At 39.3% G+C, this 22,477-nt stretch overlaps 1 protein-coding gene across 1 annotated transcript in view; it reads left to right on the top strand.

The window, feature by feature from the left end:
* Positions 1 to 17,280, top strand: part of LOC140238192 (uncharacterized) — a 101,560-nt gene extending 84,280 nt beyond the window's left edge. The window contains exons 7-11 of the mRNA XM_072318129.1: positions 10,268 to 10,312; positions 13,337 to 13,383; positions 13,953 to 14,360; positions 15,010 to 15,856; positions 17,168 to 17,280. Of these exons, the coding sequence (XP_072174230.1) occupies positions 10,268 to 10,312; positions 13,337 to 13,383; positions 13,953 to 14,360; positions 15,010 to 15,856; positions 17,168 to 17,280 (1,460 nt within the window). The remainder of the gene's footprint in view (positions 1 to 10,267; positions 10,313 to 13,336; positions 13,384 to 13,952; positions 14,361 to 15,009; positions 15,857 to 17,167) is intronic.
* The last annotated feature ends 5,197 nt before the right edge of the window (positions 17,281 to 22,477 follow it).

Here is a 22,477-nt window from a genome sequence, read left to right as displayed (position 1 = left end):
AAATAACCAAAGTTATGCGGAACCGGGAAAGGGGGGGGGGGAGGATGTTGAAGGGGCAGCAGCTCCCACACCTTCCCCCCCCCCCCTCATAGCTCACCGAGAGTTTAGCCTGGAGATTCTTCCCATTAAAGAGGGAGGGGGGGGGGGGTAACGTTGTACATTGCCTTTAAATATACCCCTCCCGACCTACTATCCCTTCTAGATTTGTCAGTTGCATCATCGTGTGCTGATCATGCAGTCGCGTCTTGTTTCACAGCATGGCACGCGAACTTCGCTTGCTTTATAGACGGCTAAAGGATTGGGATATCATGACCGTGATTAGTAAGCTGACTGTAGCGTCCTTGCCCATGCATCGAGACCACGATCGAATCCAAAACAATCACTTTTTTTTCCTTTTACAAGAATTCTTCGTAGGTCGGCTTGTTCAATAGATTACTAAAAATGGAACCTTCGGAGAGTCATTGGTTATTATTGTGACTTTTTCACTGTCTTTAAGTATTTGGTGGATATTTTTTAAAGAGCCCAAAGTGTGTGTGTGAGTGTGTGCGTGTGTGTGTGCGTGTGTGAGTGTTTGTTTGTGGTTCCCGGAGGGGGGGGGGGGGCTTATAAACTACAATGATATTGATTCCACGGACTCGCGAGTGCCTAGTATAAACTAAGCTCAAATCAGCACATTGCTTAGAATACTTTTTCTATGTAAGGCTAAAACTCCAGATTTAAGAGCAATAATTTTCAAATGATGATAACGAGTACATCACTATAATTATGTTTCAAATATAGGTGTGTCGGAGCAGCAATATCATCCAACTGACTTGATGTTCTTACGTTTTTCTTAAAGAGCAATACTATAAAACTACTGTATATCTAGACATAGGGTCTATAATGTTAGACAGTAAAATCGTCTGAGCGTAAGATAGAAAATGATAGTGAAATCGATTCAGTAGATGGATAACTGAATGCATAGGAGGAGCGAGAGAGAGAGAGAGAGAGAGAAATAGAGATAGAAAGAGCGTGTATGTGTGTGTTAGTGTGTGTTAGTGTGTGTTAATGTGTGCAGTTGTGTGTAGTGTGTGTAATTCAACTTCCGGCTACCGCCATGCGCAGGTGCACTCTCCTTTCATAAACTGCCACGGGGTTTCCTTATGTCAATGGAATAACGACCTTTGCTTGAAAGAGCAAGTAATTCTGAATGATATAGATCATTGGTATGCTGCTTTCCTTTTCATCTGAACCGTAGGCAAATGCTATGTCATCTGTAAAAGCCTCATTGTTGCAAAGGAGTTCGTGCATTTCTTAAAGTGACCTTAGTTAACGACGCCAAACTGTAGGTATGAAGCGCTAGGTTGAGTGCTGTTCACTATTAAAGAGCACTATTAAAAGCAGCATGTAGGGACAAAACGCGCAAAACTGGGGGATGAATACTATTTTCAAATGAATAATCCACTTCCATTATGTATGTGTGTCATCCTCGACACAGCCCATTCAAGGAGTTGGGTAAATCCATAGAAATATGGTACTCATCAATTAGTTGAAGTGAACATTGACACACAAAAGAAGTATCCATAAAAAGATGCTGCTTCAAAATCAAATATATCTCGCTGAAAATTTGTTAACCAAATCAAAATAACCGTATCCGTATAAGCACTTGTATGCACATGCATGTACACCTTATTCATGAATATCTATCAATTCATTGCATATATTCCACTCTCTCCCTCTCTTTCGTTGATTCTATGATCTATTGTCTTCCTATCTATACCTATTTTGCTTGCCTCCCCCCCCCACACACATGCATATGTATATGCATATTCTATATGAATATAAATATATAGTATTAGTTAGTTAGATATGATAGATAATAGGGACATTGTATTAGCGGAGACTTGTTTTCTGTTGCTCAGAATTCCGTCCTCAGAAGCTGAAAAGTTGAGCAAAAATACTACAAGTTCTTTACAGAGTCCTGAAAATTAAGAATTTCATCAAAAATCATGTGAATTATTCTGAAAAGAATTCTTTGAAAATACTTACTTTAAGTTAAACCCTCCATACACTAAAAGCTACCTTTTCGAGCTGAGCAAAGTCGCGCTATAATTCTGATCATGGATTTTGTAATGGAATAATCGACGTTCCTCGAGTACGCCTTCGTACCGAGCGGACGACAAAGAGAAAAAACGGCTAATGAGGCTCAAATTTCGTATTGTATGGTAAAAAAAATTCGAACAATATACGAACAAATTTGTGGTGAAATATCGATTACCCAGCATTTTTTGTTTTCATTTCTATGTCGCATTTTGGGGATTTCGGCCCATAGGAACCTATCAACGTTCAGTGAGATTGTTTTGGGTAGTCACCCATGCGCATAGAATTTCAGTATTACCCGGAATTACCGTTCGGAATTGCCACGGTGTTCGATAGTACACTGTCGGGCTATGTTATTCATTGCGTATCAGGGCAATTACCCCTCGAGGGCAATTACCCCCGGATAAATACCAACTAGTGATAAGGTTAGAGTAAAGATTAAGGTTAGGGTATGGGTTAGAGTTCGGGTTAGGGTTGGGATTATAGGTTAGGGATTAAGATTAGGGTTAAGGTCAGGGAAAGGGTCTGGGGTAATTGCGCAGGGGGTAATTGCCCTAGACCCTATTTATTGATTATCGGCTAGTTTTCAATTGACCCCACAGAAAGCCATTACAATAACATCATACTGGCATCACACGATATACTGTCTAAGGAAGATATGAAGACAGAGCTCTATGGTAACAATGATGAAATCTGCCAATGAAGTCTTTCCACGTCTAGCCATATTTCCGCATGACATGGACATGGTTTCCCCTTATCAATGCCATCACGTAGTAACTCTTAGGGAGTCAATCTCTAAGGGGACAAAAAATTGATAACCCGAGCTCTTAAAAAGACCCTTGATCCCATTTTTCTTTTGTGTATTTTTTTCTGTAACAACGTCAATAAGCATTTGTAGATTTACAGTGACTGAATGACAACAATCATGTTGAGGACGAAGAACTCACTGGAAATGGTAGAAAGAAAAAAAAAATGTCGTCAAGCTATGCATTTGTGCACTCTCAAGATTCTCCTTCACTTGAGATACAATGTATGTACGGCGGATGACCGTCTGAGCAAGCGAGTAGTTAGTGGCGGGAATTTAATTTTGCGCATTGCACGAGGTCTTGGCCAGACGAGCGCCCGATGAGCACACGGCAGGGACCCGCTGACATTTCCAGCCGTCTTCCTCTTTATCCTTCCCTAACACCGCTTTGCTATCGATTGCCATCATCGGGTGAATCTTGTTAGGCTCTCCTATTTCGGAAGAATGTTTGCTCCTCCAGCTTTTCTTGAGCCGCCCAAAATCGTTTCCACAGGCATTTTCTCGCATCGTTTCATTTCTGAGCGTTCGTGCGTGCGTGTGCATGTAATAGTGTACATACGTACAGTAGGCCTATGTGTGTGTGTGTGTGTGTGTGTGTGTGTGTGTGTGTGTGTGTGTGTGTGGTGTGTGTGTGTGTGTGTGCGTGTGTGTGTGTGTGTTTAAGGGAGGTGGGGGGGGGGGGTTCACTCGGCTTCTGAAGGAGTGAACAAACAGAACTGGCGTCACGGTCCCACCGTGCCCGTGCCTGCTCGCTCCCAGGCACCTATAACCACGCCGAGCGGATTGCATTGCTACCAATTAGCGCGCGAGAACTGATCGAGATCTAGGATGGTTATTAGATCATTCTCATTGTAAATCAGCGAGTAGGTCATGATGACGCGTTTTGCAGACGTGAGCATTCTTATTTCCACATCGCAGCATTATCCTTGAAAGCCACTTCAGCGTCTTTTAAGAGGTGACATCATTAACACATTTTCTAACAGTATTATGTTCTTGTAATGGTTTGTCATATTGTCATAAAATGAACAAATTCCTTCTCTTTTTTTTTTGGTTATTCTTGACAAATCATAGAAAACTGTGCATTAACAGCAGATATTTAAGTGAACAATAAATTAGTGTGCTCAAACAATAAGTCACATGAGCAGACAAAGGCTGAAAGAGACGTGAAGAGATAACATGAAGTTGTTGGTGAATGACAAACATTGAAATCAAAACCAGTGAACAGGGGAAGTTTTAAGGAAGTAAATATGTCAGTCAAATATTTACAACGTCATAGAGACCTCAAAATGGTCGTCTATATCAAATAACAGACATCCTGAGTGGATATCGTTGTTACGCATATACTATTCAAAGGAAACCAAGCATTGTAATATCCCCGAATAATTGTAATTTCACGTAATTTGTCTTGATGAGCATGAACATAAGATAATTGATTATGTGATACCTAGTAGAAGTTGATTCATCAATTTGATATGGTTATACAGTTTAAGTAAAATTAATGATATTCCACAAAAAAGGCCAAATGCGCAGTAACTAGAAAATCAGTCAGACAATTAAGACGAGTACATTGAGGTACTCATCAGGGGTGGATCCAGGAATTCTGTAAAGAGGGGGCGCCTTTACTAAATTAAAGGGGGGCGCACGCACTCCTCCCCAATTTTTTTATTTCTGTTGTTTTAACAGAAAAAAGGGGGGCGCTCTGTGCGTTACCGCGACAGATAAATGAACTGATCAATAGCTTAACTTTCTGCTACCAGTTAACACATTGCCACGAGTATTTGTCGACACTGAAAGGGCAAAACTTTGACTGCTTAGATTTCTCCTCAAGATCAAGTGAAAGATGAGACGTAATTATCCCCCATAATTTCAATCCAGAACTGCATGTTGTTGTTGTTCTTTTTTGAGGGGGGGGGGGGATTAAGTCCACCTTCACATACATAAGGATTGAGAGAATGCAGTAATATTAGTAGAACACATCAGTGAAGGTTTGAGGAAAATTGGACAATCCGTTCAAAAGTTATGAATTTTTAAAGTATCTGCGCAGTCACTGCTGGATAAGAAGACTACTGCAGTGTATGATGTCACATGCGTACAACGATATAAGGAAAATAAAAAGAGAATTTCACAAAACTTTACTTTTTGAATAAAGTGCAAATTTCTTTGACTTGTTACTGACGTATGTTAAGGGTGATATTATTCCCCCTGCCTTCTGAAAGAGAGAAGTCGAGTGTTCTTTTGTTATGCGAGAAAAATGGAAATATGTTGAATTTTCTTTATTCTTACTTTATAACGTTGCACACATGTGACATTACAAGCTGTAGTAGTCTTTTCATCCAGCCGTGACTGAGGAGAAACTTTAAAAATTCATAACTTTTGAACGGATTGTCCGATTTTCCTCAAACTCTCACTGATGTGTTCTTCAAATATTGCTGCGTTCACTCAACCAACATGTCTATGAAGGTGAACTTGTCCTTTAAATATCAATCTTTATCAAGTCTATATTCTATGCTTTTTTTCCTTGATCATCTCTATCGTTGATCCTTTCGTTCATCTGTACTCTTCAGTCCTTTTCTTTCTTATTTTTATCTGCACTCTTTACTTTCCATGTATCAGGTAATACTTTCAAGGTGCCTCTTGATATTTGCAGTTTAGCCCCTGCTGTGATTGCAAGATTGATGGCTTTGGTTTGAGGCATTGACTCGTTTGATCTGACTGACGTTCGTACTCGTGTTAGTCAAGGCAAAATTAAGTCGTTAGCTGAAGTAGGCCTAGATGTCTAGGCAATTCAGGCAAGGGGACGTAATTCCGTATAGCGTATAAATACCGCCCATGAGGACATGATCAGACGTCAGACATCTTGATCTGCCTTAGGAGACATTGATGTGATTGCAGTTTCATTACCATCGTCATAGCTTACAGATCTTGCCTTCGGGAAATGAAGATTTGGACTGATGAAATGCAAACTGAACTAGATTCTATGTCTATTATCTAAGCATTTGTCGTTCGAAACAGGTTCCCTAAAGAAATGTACTCTACGTCAACATGGACAATATCGTTTGTGATATCTGTAAAGGACTGAAACAGCAAACCCCATATGCGCAAATTCGTATAGGGCCTTACTGAAAAAATTGTTAGTATGAATAAGTATTGCATTCTCTGTCCTGGAGGTTGCATAAGTTTATATTTTCGTTAAACCTTCTTCACACTTACAAACTATAGCAATCTCTGCGTCTATATCCATGTGAGGGAATAAAAATATAGCCATATCTCCGTTCAAGGGATGATATACTTTGAGATGGTGCTTGAGATTGCCAACTTTTTGTGAGAAAGAGAAACCTCTTATGAAATATTTGATTAGCTGATATGTACCCCATGATTAGTTTGACTGTTTGGAATTGTTGTTCTTTTTTCTTCACCCTGCATCGAGAATGCTGACCTGCCCTTCGCTCTCTCTACTCCCCCCTCTCTCCGTCCGAGCTCTCTCTCTTTCCCTACTCTCTTCTGTGTGTGCACAATGTATGTGGATGCAAACGTGTGTGTATACGTGCGTGTGTGTGCGTATGTGTATGTGTGTACGTGCGTGTATATGCGTAAGTGTGTGTGTGTGTGTGTGTGTGTGTGCTTGTGTGTGTGTGTGTGTGTACGTGTGTATGTGTGTGTGTGTGTGTGTATGTGTATGTGTATACATGTGAAAGCGTATACTTCATGTAACCATCCGATTCGATTGAATGAAAACTGTATATTTTCAATGATTAGCTTGTACGGTACATGTATCGTTGTATTGTGTTATAAAGTCATATATAATTAATGTATTGTAGTAATGTAACGTAAGTGAGGGGACTGCAATCTACAAGTTCGCTTTTTAGCAGCCCCTCAATTTTCATTTCCATGAAGTTCTTTTAAGAACCAATGTGTATTATTATGTTTCAATATATGTAATCATGTCAAATATTACCTGTGTTTGATTGGAAATGAAAATTAAAAAAACATGCATGTGAACATGCATGTGTGAAATGAAATGAAATGAAATATGAAAGAGCATGTAACTCTAAGAGGGACTCAAAGTTTGTTTGATGAAAATTGTTCTTTAAATGGCTGAAAACAATCTTAAGAAAGGGATCCTAATAAAACGTGGGAGCCACCTTACATTAGGGATTGCTTTGTTTTACCTTATTTTGGGGATATCTCATCAGCCACTTCAAAACCGATTTTCATCACATAAGCTTTGAATTTCTCCTATGAGGCTTGTATGCTCTGTAAAATATCACGGGGGTTTCTTAATATCTCGCTTTGCCCTGCATGCATTGTACGCATTTATTTTATGAAGCATTATTTGTGTATAGGTTGTGCTGATGCTATAGGATTGCTGCTTACTTTTTTTCTGAGTGCTTTCTGCTATCTATCATGAATTGTGCTCTATCCTCTGCATTTTTTCTTTTTGTTTCTTGTATATTATCTGCAGCTCATTTAATAATAGTTAACCCATTTTCTCACTTCTTCCTGGAAAACGTGATTGTATGCAGACTAATCAATCTCTCCCTAGCAGTGGAAAACACCACGTAAAGTCGGATATCAGTAGACTGATTACTGCCTCCACCAGAGAATGTCATGCCAGAATTCCTTGCCGCTTTCTTCTTAATCACTTCCTCAACATTAATGTTTACCTTAACTACCTTCAATATCTAGACAGAAAACTACGTTATGATGTGGAAGACTAATAAGGGAAGAGACCGGAAGAGAAGGGAGTTCTCATTCTTGCCTGTTACGTGCCCCAGATATTCCATTTTACCATCTGTTAGGCTAATATTGATGAACAGTTTGAGATTCAGACGACCTTAATCATTGCATTAAGAAAACATTTTGCGGGAATTATGTTTAAAGACCCCCTCACCTAATGAAAAAACGACAAGTATTTAACCGTCATACGACAAAAAAAAAACAAAAAAAAAAACTATGATGTCAAAAAAAAAAGTAGTTTCAAAACAGTTTCCATGAGAATTTTGAAAACCCCGATTTGCACATGTTTACAGGTTGTACGGCGCGTTTAATAATCATTATACTGTATACATAATGCTTGTATGTGACTTGTGTGTATGTATGTGTGTGTGTGTGTGTGTGTGCCAGAGATTCTCCGTACTCCATTTGCATAACATTGTAATCACCATGACCTTTCAAAACATTAACAGTCTTAGTAGAACACTGAACACAAACATCTTTACCTTTTGCTTTACTTCTATAGCCGTTTAAAGCTCCCAGCAGCATAAAAGGAAAATAAAACAAACAAGTTCTGTCTCATGTTGTCTTATTTTTCCACTTGTGCAAATGTAATCACTGTGACAAATCAACAACTTTCTCTTAAAACTTAATAAGAATATCATCGAAAGAACAGTTAAAGGAATAAATATAATAGTACTTATATTTATAAGAAAAATACATATTTGTATTGTATCTTGAGGTACAAGTTGAGAAGACCATCATCAGTAAGCGGCTTGCCTAACTGGGATAACGACCTCGAGCGATATGGTATCTTGTACTAAGTATACTTAACTTTTTTGACATGAAGGAAAGCACATACGCGCGCGTGCGAGCGCGCACACACACACACACACACACACATAAAATAAGTAACTTAGACCTAGAGTTTACGTTAAATGGTATTAAGCTCAAGGGGATATCACAAATGGAACTAAATTTACTATATATACGACAGCCACGAAATGAACGTTGATAATCAATATCAGAGAATAAAGACTATGTTCTCTCTTTTTAAGGGGTCATGAATGCATGCAACGGGCTATATCATTACAATTGAATTCTGCTTCAAAACGTCATTCCAAGAAAAGCACTGACTCGGCTTTGAAACGTTTTGAATGAGGGTCACGTCAACTCTGTGGTTATAGATTTTACAGTGCCACACACGTGGGCCAGGTAGAATGGGATGAACAATCTTAAAAGACGGATGTTCAGGTGCGGGTTTCTTCACTTTGTCTCCCTCTACAAATTAAATTTCTTAAGATCGCAACTGCTGGTCTGTAAATTAACGTTAAGTTAACATAAAGTGATATTATCACCAATTTGAACTCTCTCCCAGTTCACCAGCAGCCTTCACTCAAAATGGCGTCGCATTATTGATGCAGTTTGGAACTATACGTGTCGAAAAAATGTATGTCTTGTATAAAAATATATGCACCATGCGTGCTATTGATGACATTAATGTATAACGAGTCACCGACGGCACATATGCTTTTCAGTTATATATCATGCAGATAAAATAATTGAAAAAAGAGAAAAGGTATATCCAGTTTGGGTAGCACTCGCATACTTTGATGCTTATAGTGTTTATAATCATACTGATCGATTTAAGCCTGCTTGGTGTGTAATCATTAATTGAAGACTTTAAAATTATTTTGGTGTTCAATAGGTTATCTTAGAAGGAGACCTTCACCGATTTTCACGCCGTATTCGAATGACAGTAATGGAGCTTTAAAAGAAAATGAATCCTCTAGAAAAGATGCTGTTGTAAAGCTGGAAGTAATAAATGGATCTTTAAAAGAGAGCGGGATGTTGCATGACCACGCAAACTATGAGACACCCAATGCAATATGAAACAATGCAGAAATTGCATGCATTAGACATGTTAAAGAATCAAAACGTTTTGTATCTGTTCAACTCTGTCAGTCTGTTCGCAGGTTCAGGATTAAATGTCGATAAGTTATATTTACTTATGATTTTAGAGGTCTTTGTCAAATTTTTCTAAAGATTACATTGAAAATTGTCATGTGCACCAATATTGGATAGTATTATGAGGATCAAGCAATAAATATTATGAAGTTATCCTGATTAAACCTGTGTCATTTACCAATGGGACACAATGCAGTTCATAATATGCTGGTGATGTCATCGTATATTATACGATGACGTCACCAGCATCTCATCATCTTCTATCTTCGTTCCTCGATAGCCTACTTTTGAGACTTAGATCAAAATGTACAGAAGGCAAAGGGAAAGTAGTTATGCAATATCTGTTCGCGGATGCTTCTTGAATTGCGAGGTGCTGTGCAGTTGTATGTAAACCTTTAACTGCTTTCATGATAATCATTTCTTGTTTGGTGAGCCCAACAAACACGTAACTCCTACTAGGTTTTTTTTTTTTTTTTTTTTTTTTTCAAATCAAAGTTCGCAGTTATGCTGTTTTAAACTCGAAGTATTCTCTTTCTGATACAATACAGCCGGCGGAGAAGTTAATATAATTTGAAAATCTTATCTAATGAATTTCATTGATATTCCTGACTTTTGGGATGTGTTCTAAAGTACCTTTTATTAATCTTTTCTGAGACAAAAACGATATCAAATTTTTTACAATACTTTTGTCTCGTTCTGCAGCAAACTTTTCCAAATGGAGCGGCATAGACCTGAATGACATTCGAGGTAAAAAAACACAAACTGACAATTTTCCCAAACCGAGGCACATTTTAGGGTGTCGTTGGAGTGTGTTTTGCATTCTCTGCATATTGATATAGCTTTTAGAAAGATTGATGTTTGCCGTTACGGTCATATTCATACTATACTTATACAGAATCCATTTTCGATGGTGCATTGTGGCTTTCTCTCCGAGTATGCTGGAGTACTTGTATGCAACACTCATTAGCATTCCAAAGCCTTGTTCGCCCCTTTTGCCTTTCTTGACATGGTTGCGTATACCTGCCCCCGATAAATGCAAGATATCCTGGACGCAACAAGAGACTCCGTAATCTGCTCAACAGTGATGGAGCTATCATATCTTGCAGTTATTAATCGAAAGTACCTCTATAATAATTGTTTATACCTGAACAAATCTCTACTTGGTTTAGCATACACATGCATGCATATAAACATAATATCGACGCACAAACTCATGCATGTGTATGCAACCCTGATTAGTGAAGACGAGGTGTCTCTGTGGAAAAAGAAAATATGAAATTTTATTCATGACACTAGTGCACCATCAATGTGTACAGCACACTAACTAGCATGTGTCTATAAGCCCAGTCTCCTTCAGATAAAGCAAAATAAAACGTGACCCTCGTTCAATTATTGTACCCGCAATATTCCCTTGTATAAGGACTCCTATACGGACTGTTTTTATCTTCCATTCTGAGTTGAGACTGATCTTAACACAGTTTTATTTGAAAAATCTTGATCTAGATATTAACTCCAAGAAAAAGAAGTAAAAAAGAAGATGGAGGAGAAGACGAATAAATAGAAAATCTGAACCTCCGAATACCCGAGTGCAGTGTATAAGAAATAACATTGTTACGGTAATGAGGCATTCTATAGCAAGGAGACCTCTTATATCTCCAACCTCTGTCAGTCAGTGAGGGGAGACTTGGTGCTTCGTTTGTGTGTATGTGACATGCATGTGGACTGTCAAATGCTGAACACGTTCTGTCTTGGAGTATTGATACATTAATAAGGTAGGCTGAGAAAGCGATGTCATAGAGGGGAGAGGGAGGAACTCGCACGTGTCGTAATAGGGGGCTTTCTCGACTCACGATTAATGGCGTGCCTGGGGTGACCACTCGCACACGAATTAGGTTTAGTGCGTGATTTACTTTAGGGTAGAGTAATCTAACGAAGGATATAATGATCGTCAACCATCCTCTACGTTTTGATTAGTATGATGTGAAATCCCTTACCAGTCATGGTGTGTGTGATACGGTGGAAGAATGTGTGTAACGCATGCCTCTACAACACAAGGGCAATTTTACATATTCATACACACGTGTGCCCACACACACTGATGTGCACCCTCACTACTAAGTTTACATACGTAATAATGCGCGCCTTGTTGTGAGCGTGAGTGTAACAATGCCAGTATGTCCAATCAAGGTGTAGGCTTTCATCACGACTGCAGAGCCAGCTTCGCCCCCCTCTTTGTTTCATAAATACCTTAAGATATTATCCATTGGAAGCACAAACTAACATCTAGATGTATATAATCAAAATCTAAAATTCAATGATACATTTTGAATTCGATTTAAGTTTACTTTGAAATTAAAATCTTGTTCTGTACTCTAATCGGTATTCGTATTCACACCTGGAGGAGTATTCGGAGAGACGCACACAAGAGAGACAAACAAAATGAGACAGACAGACAAACAGAGAGTTGGCAGAAATCAGCACACTCCCCTGACTTGCGACTTCAATCTCCTAGTTTCAGCGTAGCTTCCGGAGCGTGACCTGCCTGAACGGGTTCATACTGCATCAGATGCGACATAATGGTGGCAGCCTTAATTCCATCGTTCATGTTTCGTCAAGAGTGGCAGTATGATGGGATCCTTGTACTGCCTGCTCAGCACCTTGTCCACGCATTCTTAGCCCCCCCCCCCCCACTCTCTCTCTCCCACCCCTGTCTGTCTCTCTTCATATCTCCCTCTTTTTCCTATTCGTTAATTATAAACGCAAGTTGAGGTCTTTCGACGCTTTGCAGTATTACATTCATTGATACGAGTGGTGCGTGGGGGGGGGGGGGTTATTTTTCGTTTTCTTTCGTCACCCTTTTTAGCGTGGTATGGCGGAAGTCGCGTTGGCGTCCAAGGGTAACTGGTTAAACTCTGCCGTATGATAGCAAAAAACGTGTGTATGTGTGTCCATGAGAAGTGTGTATATGTGTGGGGGAGGGGGGAAATTAGGGGTAGAATAATCATGAATGCATTTATGGCATTTTTAAAGTAGTTAGCGATGATCCCATACACCTCTTTCCTGTATGACATTTTTGTCGCACTTTCCTCGCCCGCAAATCAACGGACACATCGTGGAACCGATTAAAGGCTGCAGTGGACCACAGACAAGACTCGAGAGTCGCACACCCCCTCTGTTCTAAATGCGCCTAATTCGTTTATCAACCCTGCCTGACACATGTGGAGACTCCTGACACAGATTCGACACAGCGCATTTGCATGTACTCCACTGACTAACTTCCCACCTGAACTCGCATGTGATCTACTAACAACCATCCACGACCATCCCTCTGTACCACGTGATTTCAAATGTTGCTTAAGCAGTTTCATCCTGATTCTGATACATATCTCTCTCACATTCTTGTCCTCCGACATATTCCTGTCATTTTCCATTGTTTCCTTTTTCTTGTTTCACCTCTTGTTTCAGCCTCTTCCCCTGTAGATCTTACTCTACTACCGTTGTTGCTTTTGTTATCACTACCATTATGTATATCTCTTTTATATCTATTGCAAATGAAATGATTCTGCTTTTACCAATACTTACTCCAACAATTTCTTCCTTCATCTCCCTCTTCTCACATGCTGCCATGCGTCTTCCTTCGATCCTTTTTCTCTTGCTCCGTTCCTTCTCTTCATCTTCTCCTGGTTTGTCTGATGTATTGGTAATTAAGATGTCCAAATTTTGGAATTTTAATGACGCAGTGCTTTCCTCTGTATTTTCGTGTTTTCACAGATGTGGTGCTTGGTGGCAAAAGCAGTAGAACCAAAGCTGTCAAGAAGGTATGGATATCAATACAGTCGTAATAAATAGTCACTTTTTTGTTCTTCCTGCAGAGTGATGCCCATCCAAGTATTAAATGTTGCCCGTACAGTGCACCTTCTCATTTGGCCTACTGGTCCACTTTCATGTCCCTCACATACCATGTTGTATATAATTTCCTTTATACCGTATTTCGCATACCATTCACCAATGCCAGGGAGAGGCCTTCTTCCCACCTCCCTGCATATACTGTATACTCATATACCCATATATTCCATATACCATACACAAAATACCATGCACATGCATACTGTGAGTTTTCTGACACTATCACGAAGATTGCTCTATGTTTGCAAGAAGGTGTCCCATCAATTAGTAGTACCTTTAAGTTGTATTCTTTATTAACGTATGCGTAGTGGTGCGCTTATATTTAAAAGATCGGCAAAGTGAGGGGAGGGGAGGTTTTTTCATTCAAACCTGCCAATTATGTACGTTCGTAGTGCGCCAAAACAACAGAACAATGCATTTTATTTTATTTTTGATGAATATCATTATAGATTCATATTTTTTCTTTTGTTTTACACCGCAGGACAGTGTCGAGATTGATCAACTTGAGAAAGAGCTGAGTGACCTCTCATCTATCAAAACTAAGTCCACGAAGAAAGAGGCGAAGGACGACGCTGCTAAGAAACGCTCCAAGGCGTCTGCGAAGTACAAGCCTCCTGTCGACGACGACGACGACGATGATGTTGACGATGTCGTCTCAAAAAGTTCCAAGAAGACGAAATCGAAGACGTCCGCGGGCAAACAGAAGCTGAAGGACGTAAAGCCGAAGGTTGTCGACGACGACGACGAAAGCGATGATTCTGATACTGACTCAGATGACGGGAATAAGGACGATGATGATACTACTGATACCGATGATTCTGATGATGACTCCGATGATGATGATGAGGACGACGACGAAGAAACCCTGATGAATAGATTGTTCAGTATGGTAGGTATATGAATTGGACAATAAAGCTTCGAACAATTCATTTTTTGAATGTATTCCTCTCAACCTTATGTCTTTTCGTTGTTGTTGAAATAAGGGTCATAATCCATCTCCATTTTTTTGCATCGTACCACATAAGACATTAGTGCTCGGCTCGAAGACAAACACTGATTAGAATAGCATGTCATCTTGAAACTCTTATTTGAATATAATTACTGAATTACTGCGTCCTTTTGCTTTCGATTTCACTGACATTAAGAAGGAGCAATGGCCATAAACCACTTCTTTTACATAACAGCACATAATAGATCATGACGGTTTGCGACATCAGGCTTACAGCAGGTTGGGTTGATTATTCCACATTTGATATATATAATATATACTGCTATCCTCACGCTGTATTATCATTTATGAGTGTATCATTAATCTATACCAACAAAGAAAATTTATTGGTGCTGGCAATAGCTGAACATTAATTTTTGCACTTTGAATGCCTCTGAATGCCAAAGACGTCACGCGCGTACCGACATAATTGTAAAAACTCTGAATCGTATGTCCTTGTGATATTGCAACAATTTCTGTTTGCACCCCAGCAATGATTAACCATTATTCATAATTCTGATTCCGTATTCCTCTTCATTAAAAAAAAAAGGTTCAGTCGCTGATACCGAAGTCAAAGACCAGGACCAAGTCGTATTACAACAAGGACCAAGACCACGATGATGACGACGACGACGACGAAGATGATAGTGATGACGAACATGAAAAAGTTAAATCACGCATTCCAGACAAGGTAGAGAAGGAGTTAAAGCAGCTAAAGAAACAGAAAACGAAGTCTTCGACAAAGTCGGCTACCAAAAACGTGAAGGAGGAAAGTGATGATGACGATGATAGTGATGACGAAAGTGATAGTGAAAGCGACGACGATGAAGATGATACTACGGATACTGACTCGGACACAGACGAGTCTGACAGTGACAGTGATAGTGACTCAGAAAAAGATGAAGACGATGAAAGCGACGATGAAGAAGACAGTGATACTGATTCGGATGACAGCGATGACGAAAGCGATGACGAAAAGGAGACGAAAACCTCTCGGAAGACTGCTAAATCCAAGAAAAAAACTGCATCGAAAGGAGGTAACGTGAAGGATGAAGAAAGCGACTCTGACAGCGACGAGAGTGACTCCGACGACGAATCTGATAGCGACTCTGAGGACGATCCCGAGAGTGATGATGGAAGTACTTCAGACAGTGATGACACCTCAGATAGTGATTCGGATGACACGTCAGACAGCGATACGGACAGCGACACGGAGAGTGATTCGGAGAGTGACGACACTGATGACGACAGTGATGAAGAGAGTGACGACGATAAAGAAGGCGAGAAAGATAGCGATAGTGACAGTGACAGTGACGATGAGGATGATGATAATGACAAAGTTGAAGATCTTGTCAATGAACTGGCGGCTGAACTCAAGAAATACAAGAAAAAGACAGGTAATTAGCCATGCGTTTTGTTTTGATAGTATTCCATCTGTCCTCACTGTGACTGACACTATTCAGTGCCCCATTGCAAACAATACTTTCTTCGCAACTTATTCATTGTGCCTAAGCCTAGTAATTCAATAAATTGTTTTGATTTTCAATTATATCTCATCTATTTACATTATCAATTACATTATCAATTATTACACTATCAATTGCATTCATCTATTTCTCGGTTTCAAATCTGTATATAACTGAAACCCTTTCTCTTTTCCAAAGATTTAAAGGCTTTAATGTGTATTTACCATTTGCAGATGAATCAAAAACCAAGCTTTAGTGCTTCAAAACAATTCTAAAATGTGAGTTAGGGATAGAAACAAAAATGTTACAATGTTAATCAGTATAATCAATGTTTACAAGTATTGTTAAGTATATAAAAAGTGAACAATAGATATATTTTTTTTTTCTAGAATAAACCGTCCACAGTTATGGTTTATTGGAAATTTTAGTGATATTTCCAGACATTTTAGGCTTTATTGCGAAATTTTAATATGGTGGGATGATTTGTGATACAACTGACCTACACATGTGCATTTAATGAGATAATTCGAACATTTTCAAATCACTGCTCCCAATGGTAAACAAAACCTTTCATTGCGAGGTCACAACTCCTTAGTAACCACATTTTCGATGTTATCGTCTCCTATACACCTGTCGCTGTATCAATAATGTTTACGCTGTTCCGCCTTTGCTCTAATTCCACTTTACTACCACTCGGGGTGATCAATCAGCCAGTCGATTGACTGGCGCACTGTTTTCAACAGTGTGGGGGCCCACTTCCGGGTTTCATGAGCTAACAAGCAAAAAAAAAAAAAAAAAAAGGTCCTCAGCTCATCTCTCCCCGTCCACTTCCGGGTTTCTTCAGCTCACAAGCAAAAAAAAAAAAAAAAAAGGTCCTCAGCTCATTCTCTCCCCTCCCATTGTAGTGCCTCTTACGTACTTCCGGGTTGAAAAAAGTGTGGGGGCCCAAAGTGATGACACCTTATGTATTCCTTTGTATGGTGCACAAAAAGTGTGGGGGCCCGAGCCCCCACGGCCCCCACGGCTGCGCCGCCCCTGTGATCTCCTTGATTCTCTTATGTTACATTGTTACATTCTACTTTGTTGTAAATCTTTTCTCCTCTTTTCAGGAAATATAGAAAGATGGATAGATATTGTGTCAAAAATTGGAATTTGTCGAATAGGAACGATATGCTTCTTTCATCATGATTTTATATATTAAATTCAACAACTCTCTCTCTCTTCTTTCTCTTTTTCTTGTAGGCAAATCAACCAGTCCGACGACGAAAAAGTCATCTTCTCGGGAGAACAAAGATGATTTGACGGATGAGCTGACCAAGATTGCTAAAAAGCTCAAAAAGTTAAAACGCAAATAAGGTCACACCGCGCACATAGTGTGCCTAGCACTGCTCAATCACCTGGGTTAATTAAGTGGCAATCTGCAATTTCAAGTTAGATATGGTGCCGTCTGAAAAAAAAAAAGAAGGCATGAAACCAGATGTCGCGAGTTTCCAACAATCATAATTATATACTGGATAGAGCATCAACTGGGATACCGCATAATGTTGTACGAGCTATATTGCATGAGTGAAAGAAAAACGGATGCAATGAGGACAATGATTTCTGGCATTCCATGTACGAAGGCCATTCAGTATCATTCGTATTATTCATAGATCAAACACAATTTACCCCTCTGTCGGAATCTTAGCGAATGAAATAGGGTGTCAGATGATTATAAGGATTAGTATATCACAGCATGAACAGGAAAGTCAACCTATTTTACTCGAAACTCGATGGGATTTCAGATGCCAAGGCTTAGTTCTGCAGCGACGGCCGAAAAAGTGAGTGGTTGTCCAGCAACACGAGACGACGCAAATTATGCCATAATATTGGACGCTATAGGTTAGTACCATGACCTGTAGGGGAAATGAGACTTCCAACCTATCAAGTGCGTGGGGAATTTCGCTCCCGAAATTATCATGTCAGTATCACTAAACTGACATTTCTGAATTTCATCTTATACTGGAGAAAGGTCAGCTCGAACTGGTGAAAGAGAACCAAAACCCAAATATAAATTTGGATTGAGTAAAAGCAGCAATATTGGTAGAACAAATTAGTAAAAGTTTGAGGAGAATATCGGAGAATCGATTCAAAAGTTATGAATCTTTTTACGTTTCAGTGCCGTCATCGATGGATGAGAGAATGAAAGGAACCTTCTAAATTTTGAGGCCAATTTAAAGACCACTTTTTAGTAGAATTCTGCAATTGACCATAACAAGTGTGTATGAACACATAAACAATAATCTTTACTATTCTCTGTGAAACAAGGCCGATTAACAATGATAATGATAATAATAAGAAGAATTATGATAAAAAGATACAGCACTAAACCATGGACATTGGGTCTTCGGGAATTGGTAGGTTACTGACAAGTTCTGCCAAGCTGTGTGGGCACTCTGGTGGGGACGCGTTTGTCTTGCACAACTGAATGCGTTGTAAATGTCGTAGAGGAGATGGTATTACGATACATGTACTTTCATTTCATGTGTGAAAAACGAAAAAAAAAAATCTTCGGATACTATAAATACACGATCTATGCACAACACAACAGAAAATGGTGCACAAATGAAGCAATTTATTACACAGTATGATGGATACGCAATCCAGCAAGGACCGCAAAAACGTTCCGAAATCTTGTTTTTTCTTGTTTTTTTTCTGAGTTAGAAACAATGGCTATCAACCTTTCTTTCACGAAGTTTTAAAAGTGCTAGTTGACAATCGTTTTGGTGTATACCTTTATTTGGTACTTTTGTGCAGAAATGGGATATAACATAACTAATAAGAAATAATATAAATCACCGGGATTTAGACATGATGCAATTATTACCTTGTTAAAATAAAACTGCGTGCAACTGCAACGATAATGTACTTTTACTTATAAAGAGTCCTGTTCTGAAATGACGTGCTCTTTTCAGGAGACATTCGATGAAAACAAGGATTTGTGAGACGTCAACATAAGACACAGGCACGATGAGTTTTGTGGCCAACAGCAGTCAGTGGCAGTCGAACTCTCAAGCTAATCAGTTCTATTTTAATTGCAGCTAAGCCTCTGATTCAAATTCCCTTATTCCGAAACGGTAGCGCTGTGATAAGTTTGATGGCAAAGGTAACGCCGCCTGTTTAGCAACGACATTTGAGTGTGATACTTCTACTGATGATCTGTTGTATATATTGTTACGTTCTTCAATATTTTTTTTTGTTTTGTATATTTGTAAGATTGTAAAGTTCAAGAGATCAGTTTAAAAAAAAAAGAGTTTTTTCTCTCTTTCAGACCGGTATCGCAGAAAAATAAACAAACACAGAATACAAGCCTTTCGAGGGGACACCAAGAGTAGACATCATGTACAAATATTATACATACAAATGAAATCGTTATATTACCTGCTTATTAGTATATATATCTTTGAAATAATGATTATGAACAGGTAGGGAGAATCGAATGCTGCAGATTTATGGGACAGCGATCGGAATTGTGAGTCAGTGTATTGCAATCAAATCTACTTTGTTAAAAAAAAGAAGACAATTAAAGAAATAAAACCTCGGTGAAAATAATTGGTGTAACGGCAGGGTTCTCCGCAAGTACGGTACTAACAATGAATATTAACAGACTGTTAAGGATGAATAAAACCTTGTTGTTAGTATCATAACATCATCATCATAATCTTATCTTTGAATAGGACATGAAGGAATGATACTAACAAAAGGGTGAATAAAACCATGTTGTTGGTATCATTACATCATCATCATAAGCTCATCTCTGAATATAAAATTAAGGAATGATACTCGTAACATTTCTCTCTGATCTAACATGACGATATAAGAAATTGATGAGCTCAGTGGCGGATCCAGAGGGGGGCGCAACCGGCGCACGCCCCCCCCCCTTTAATTTTCGTTAAAAACAAAGAAAATAAAAAGAAAATACTGCAATGAAACCCGGAAGTGGCACCAGAAATATTAGTCACGCCCCCCCCCCCCTTTACAGAATTCCTGGATCCGCCCCTGTGAGCTGGTTATCCTTTTTCGAAAGTGTCCACAACGTGGTCACGTGTTGATGTTACAAGATGCGAATGGTACCAAATTGGATTAATCTTAGCCCTGTTCAACCACCGCCTATGTTACGCAGCCGTAGTTCAATGAAAGCAACAGTCTTTTCTTTAACGTATTTAAGGGTGTTCACATTTTCTAGTTTTACTTTTTGTCCATATGGCCACATTTTACTTCTGTCACGGAATGTTTCAATGATGTCTGTGGCAAAATGTTGGAATAATTGAATTAGGTATAAAGAGGTGTTTATATACTACCTTTATGTAAAACTGCAGTGAATATTTTGATACCTGGTATATGTTTTCAATATACATTTGCGATCTTTGTGGGTTTCTTTCAGTGGGTCACTTTTGATAAAACGGGGCCCAGGTATTGCAGCGGCTGACTTTACACATTCTTTGTTCCTAATATCTGTCAAGACAGATATGTAGGCCTTCTAGAAGACTGTAGGGCATGACGTTGAAGTACTTCAATCCCTAGATGAGAGTCGACAAGAAAAGAGGGAAAACACCGACATCTAACCTCTAGAGATTCCTCCCACATTTAGAACTCTTGTCTGCGTCTAGTGGGAATATCTTCGCATAAAATGGCTTAGCTCCCTTCGCTTGATGTGATGAGCGACGAGATTAATGTATTCCGTGTGGATGCATCACGCATGGCACGTAATGGTATTCTAATGCTAATGCTGACCATGTGCACAGAAGTCACGTCATCGTGACGTTTTTATTTTCACACTGCGCCGTTTTATGCAAGGCAGAAAATACGTCAGCAAACAGCGGGCCGATAATTAGCTGTTTGGCTTGTCTAGTGAATATGTGGTGAAAAGTAAAGAATTATCTTGCAAAGATTAATGACAAAACAAAAGTGTACAGTTCGTTCACGAGCTGCTATGTAGGACGCACCGGATGTTAAGCACGATTCTTCTCATTCTGAACATTTTATTTGCTGTACTTTTTTTTTTAAGGAGTTTCAGTTTTGCATTCCAATAACTGAAATGTCATTGTCGCGAGGAGGCAGATAGAGACATTAAAGATAAATCTCAACTTGAAACCTGTTCACCTTCAGTAAATTCATCCACTACTAGTTTAATTTATCTGCAAGAATAAAAAAAGAAAGAAATGTCATAGTGACAGAATAGTCGTTTGTTGAATACCTGAGGGCAGTAGCTAAATTGTGTAATTCTATTCGTCAGTTCATGAAATGATTGAAAGACTAAAACAAACTATATTGTAGATTATCACAACGGCGAAAACCATTCTATCAGAAATATTATGCATAACAGCCTTAATAGTTGTCCCAAATAAGCAATATCAATGCCGTAAATCAGTAAGTTATTGATACGTATTTTTACTCGTCTTTGACAAAGCATGGTTTTTCTTACAAGTTTTGTAGTGGAGTTTTTGACTATTTATAAGCGAGGAGTGTGAAAAAAAGGTGGATCCGCGGTCGAAGAAGAGTGGATATGAAATCTTGCCCTACTTTCAGACTGTGTTACTAACCTTTTCTCGTATTAATTCTTAAGGCGTTCGCAGTGCAATATTGACGTCCATAAAAATCATGGACGAGAACTCGTTTGAAGTGTTTTGACAGGAAACAAAGAATATTTGCTATGAAGAACGGTAAATAAATTATCTAGCACTGTAGCAACGCACACATTATTGCCGATGACATCACGTCTTTTGCTACTTGGTGTTGGTGATGTTGACGGTGGTGGTGGTTATGATGGTGCTTATGTGATAGTGATGGTGGTGATGATGGTTGTGCTAATATTGACAATGGTGACAGTGGTGTTGATGGTGGTAAGGATCATGGCGGTGGTAGAGATGGTGGTGTTGGTGGTTGTGGTGATGGCGGTGATTGTGGAGGTGTAGGTGATAGCTGGTAATGGAGGTGGTGGGATGATGGTGGCGGTGGTGACGATGATTACAGTGGTAGGTATTGTGTTGCTGATGGTGGTGGTGGTGGTGGAGGTAGTGGTTGTGGTGATGGTGTAAGGATGACATGGTGGTAGTGATGGTGGTTGTGGTGATGGCGGTGATTGTGGAGATGGTGAAGGTAGTGGTAGTGGTAATAGAGGTGGTGGGGATGATGGTGGTTGTGGTGACGATGATGGTGGTGGTAGGAATCGTGCTGCTGATAACGGTGGTAACTGTGTTGGTGAGTGGTAGTGGTAGCAGTAGTAGTGAGGCGGGCGCATATAAGATGATGATAGGTTAAGTGACGGGGCGGCGATACTGTTGATGAAATCATTGTAATCGTAGCCAGAAGGCAATGGCCAAGCTAGATGCGATGGTAGTGAACATGAATGCCAATAGTGTGTCGGTTTTGGTATTTAGATGATAAACGAGATGCTAATAATGTTAAAGGGGAAATCCTGTCCAAATATAAAGTTAGTCTGATAAGAAAGAGTAAAATATTACGAGTTCAACGGTATAATTTTGATTGAAATCGGATGTATAATAAGGAAGT

The sequence above is a fragment of the Diadema setosum genome, chromosome 14 (assembly GCF_964275005.1).
Source record: "Diadema setosum chromosome 14, eeDiaSeto1, whole genome shotgun sequence".
In the NCBI taxonomy this organism is placed as follows: domain Eukaryota; kingdom Metazoa; phylum Echinodermata; class Echinoidea; order Diadematoida; family Diadematidae; genus Diadema; species Diadema setosum.
Note: the sequence above shows the minus strand (reverse complement) of the source record. Positions and strands in the feature narration are given on the sequence as shown.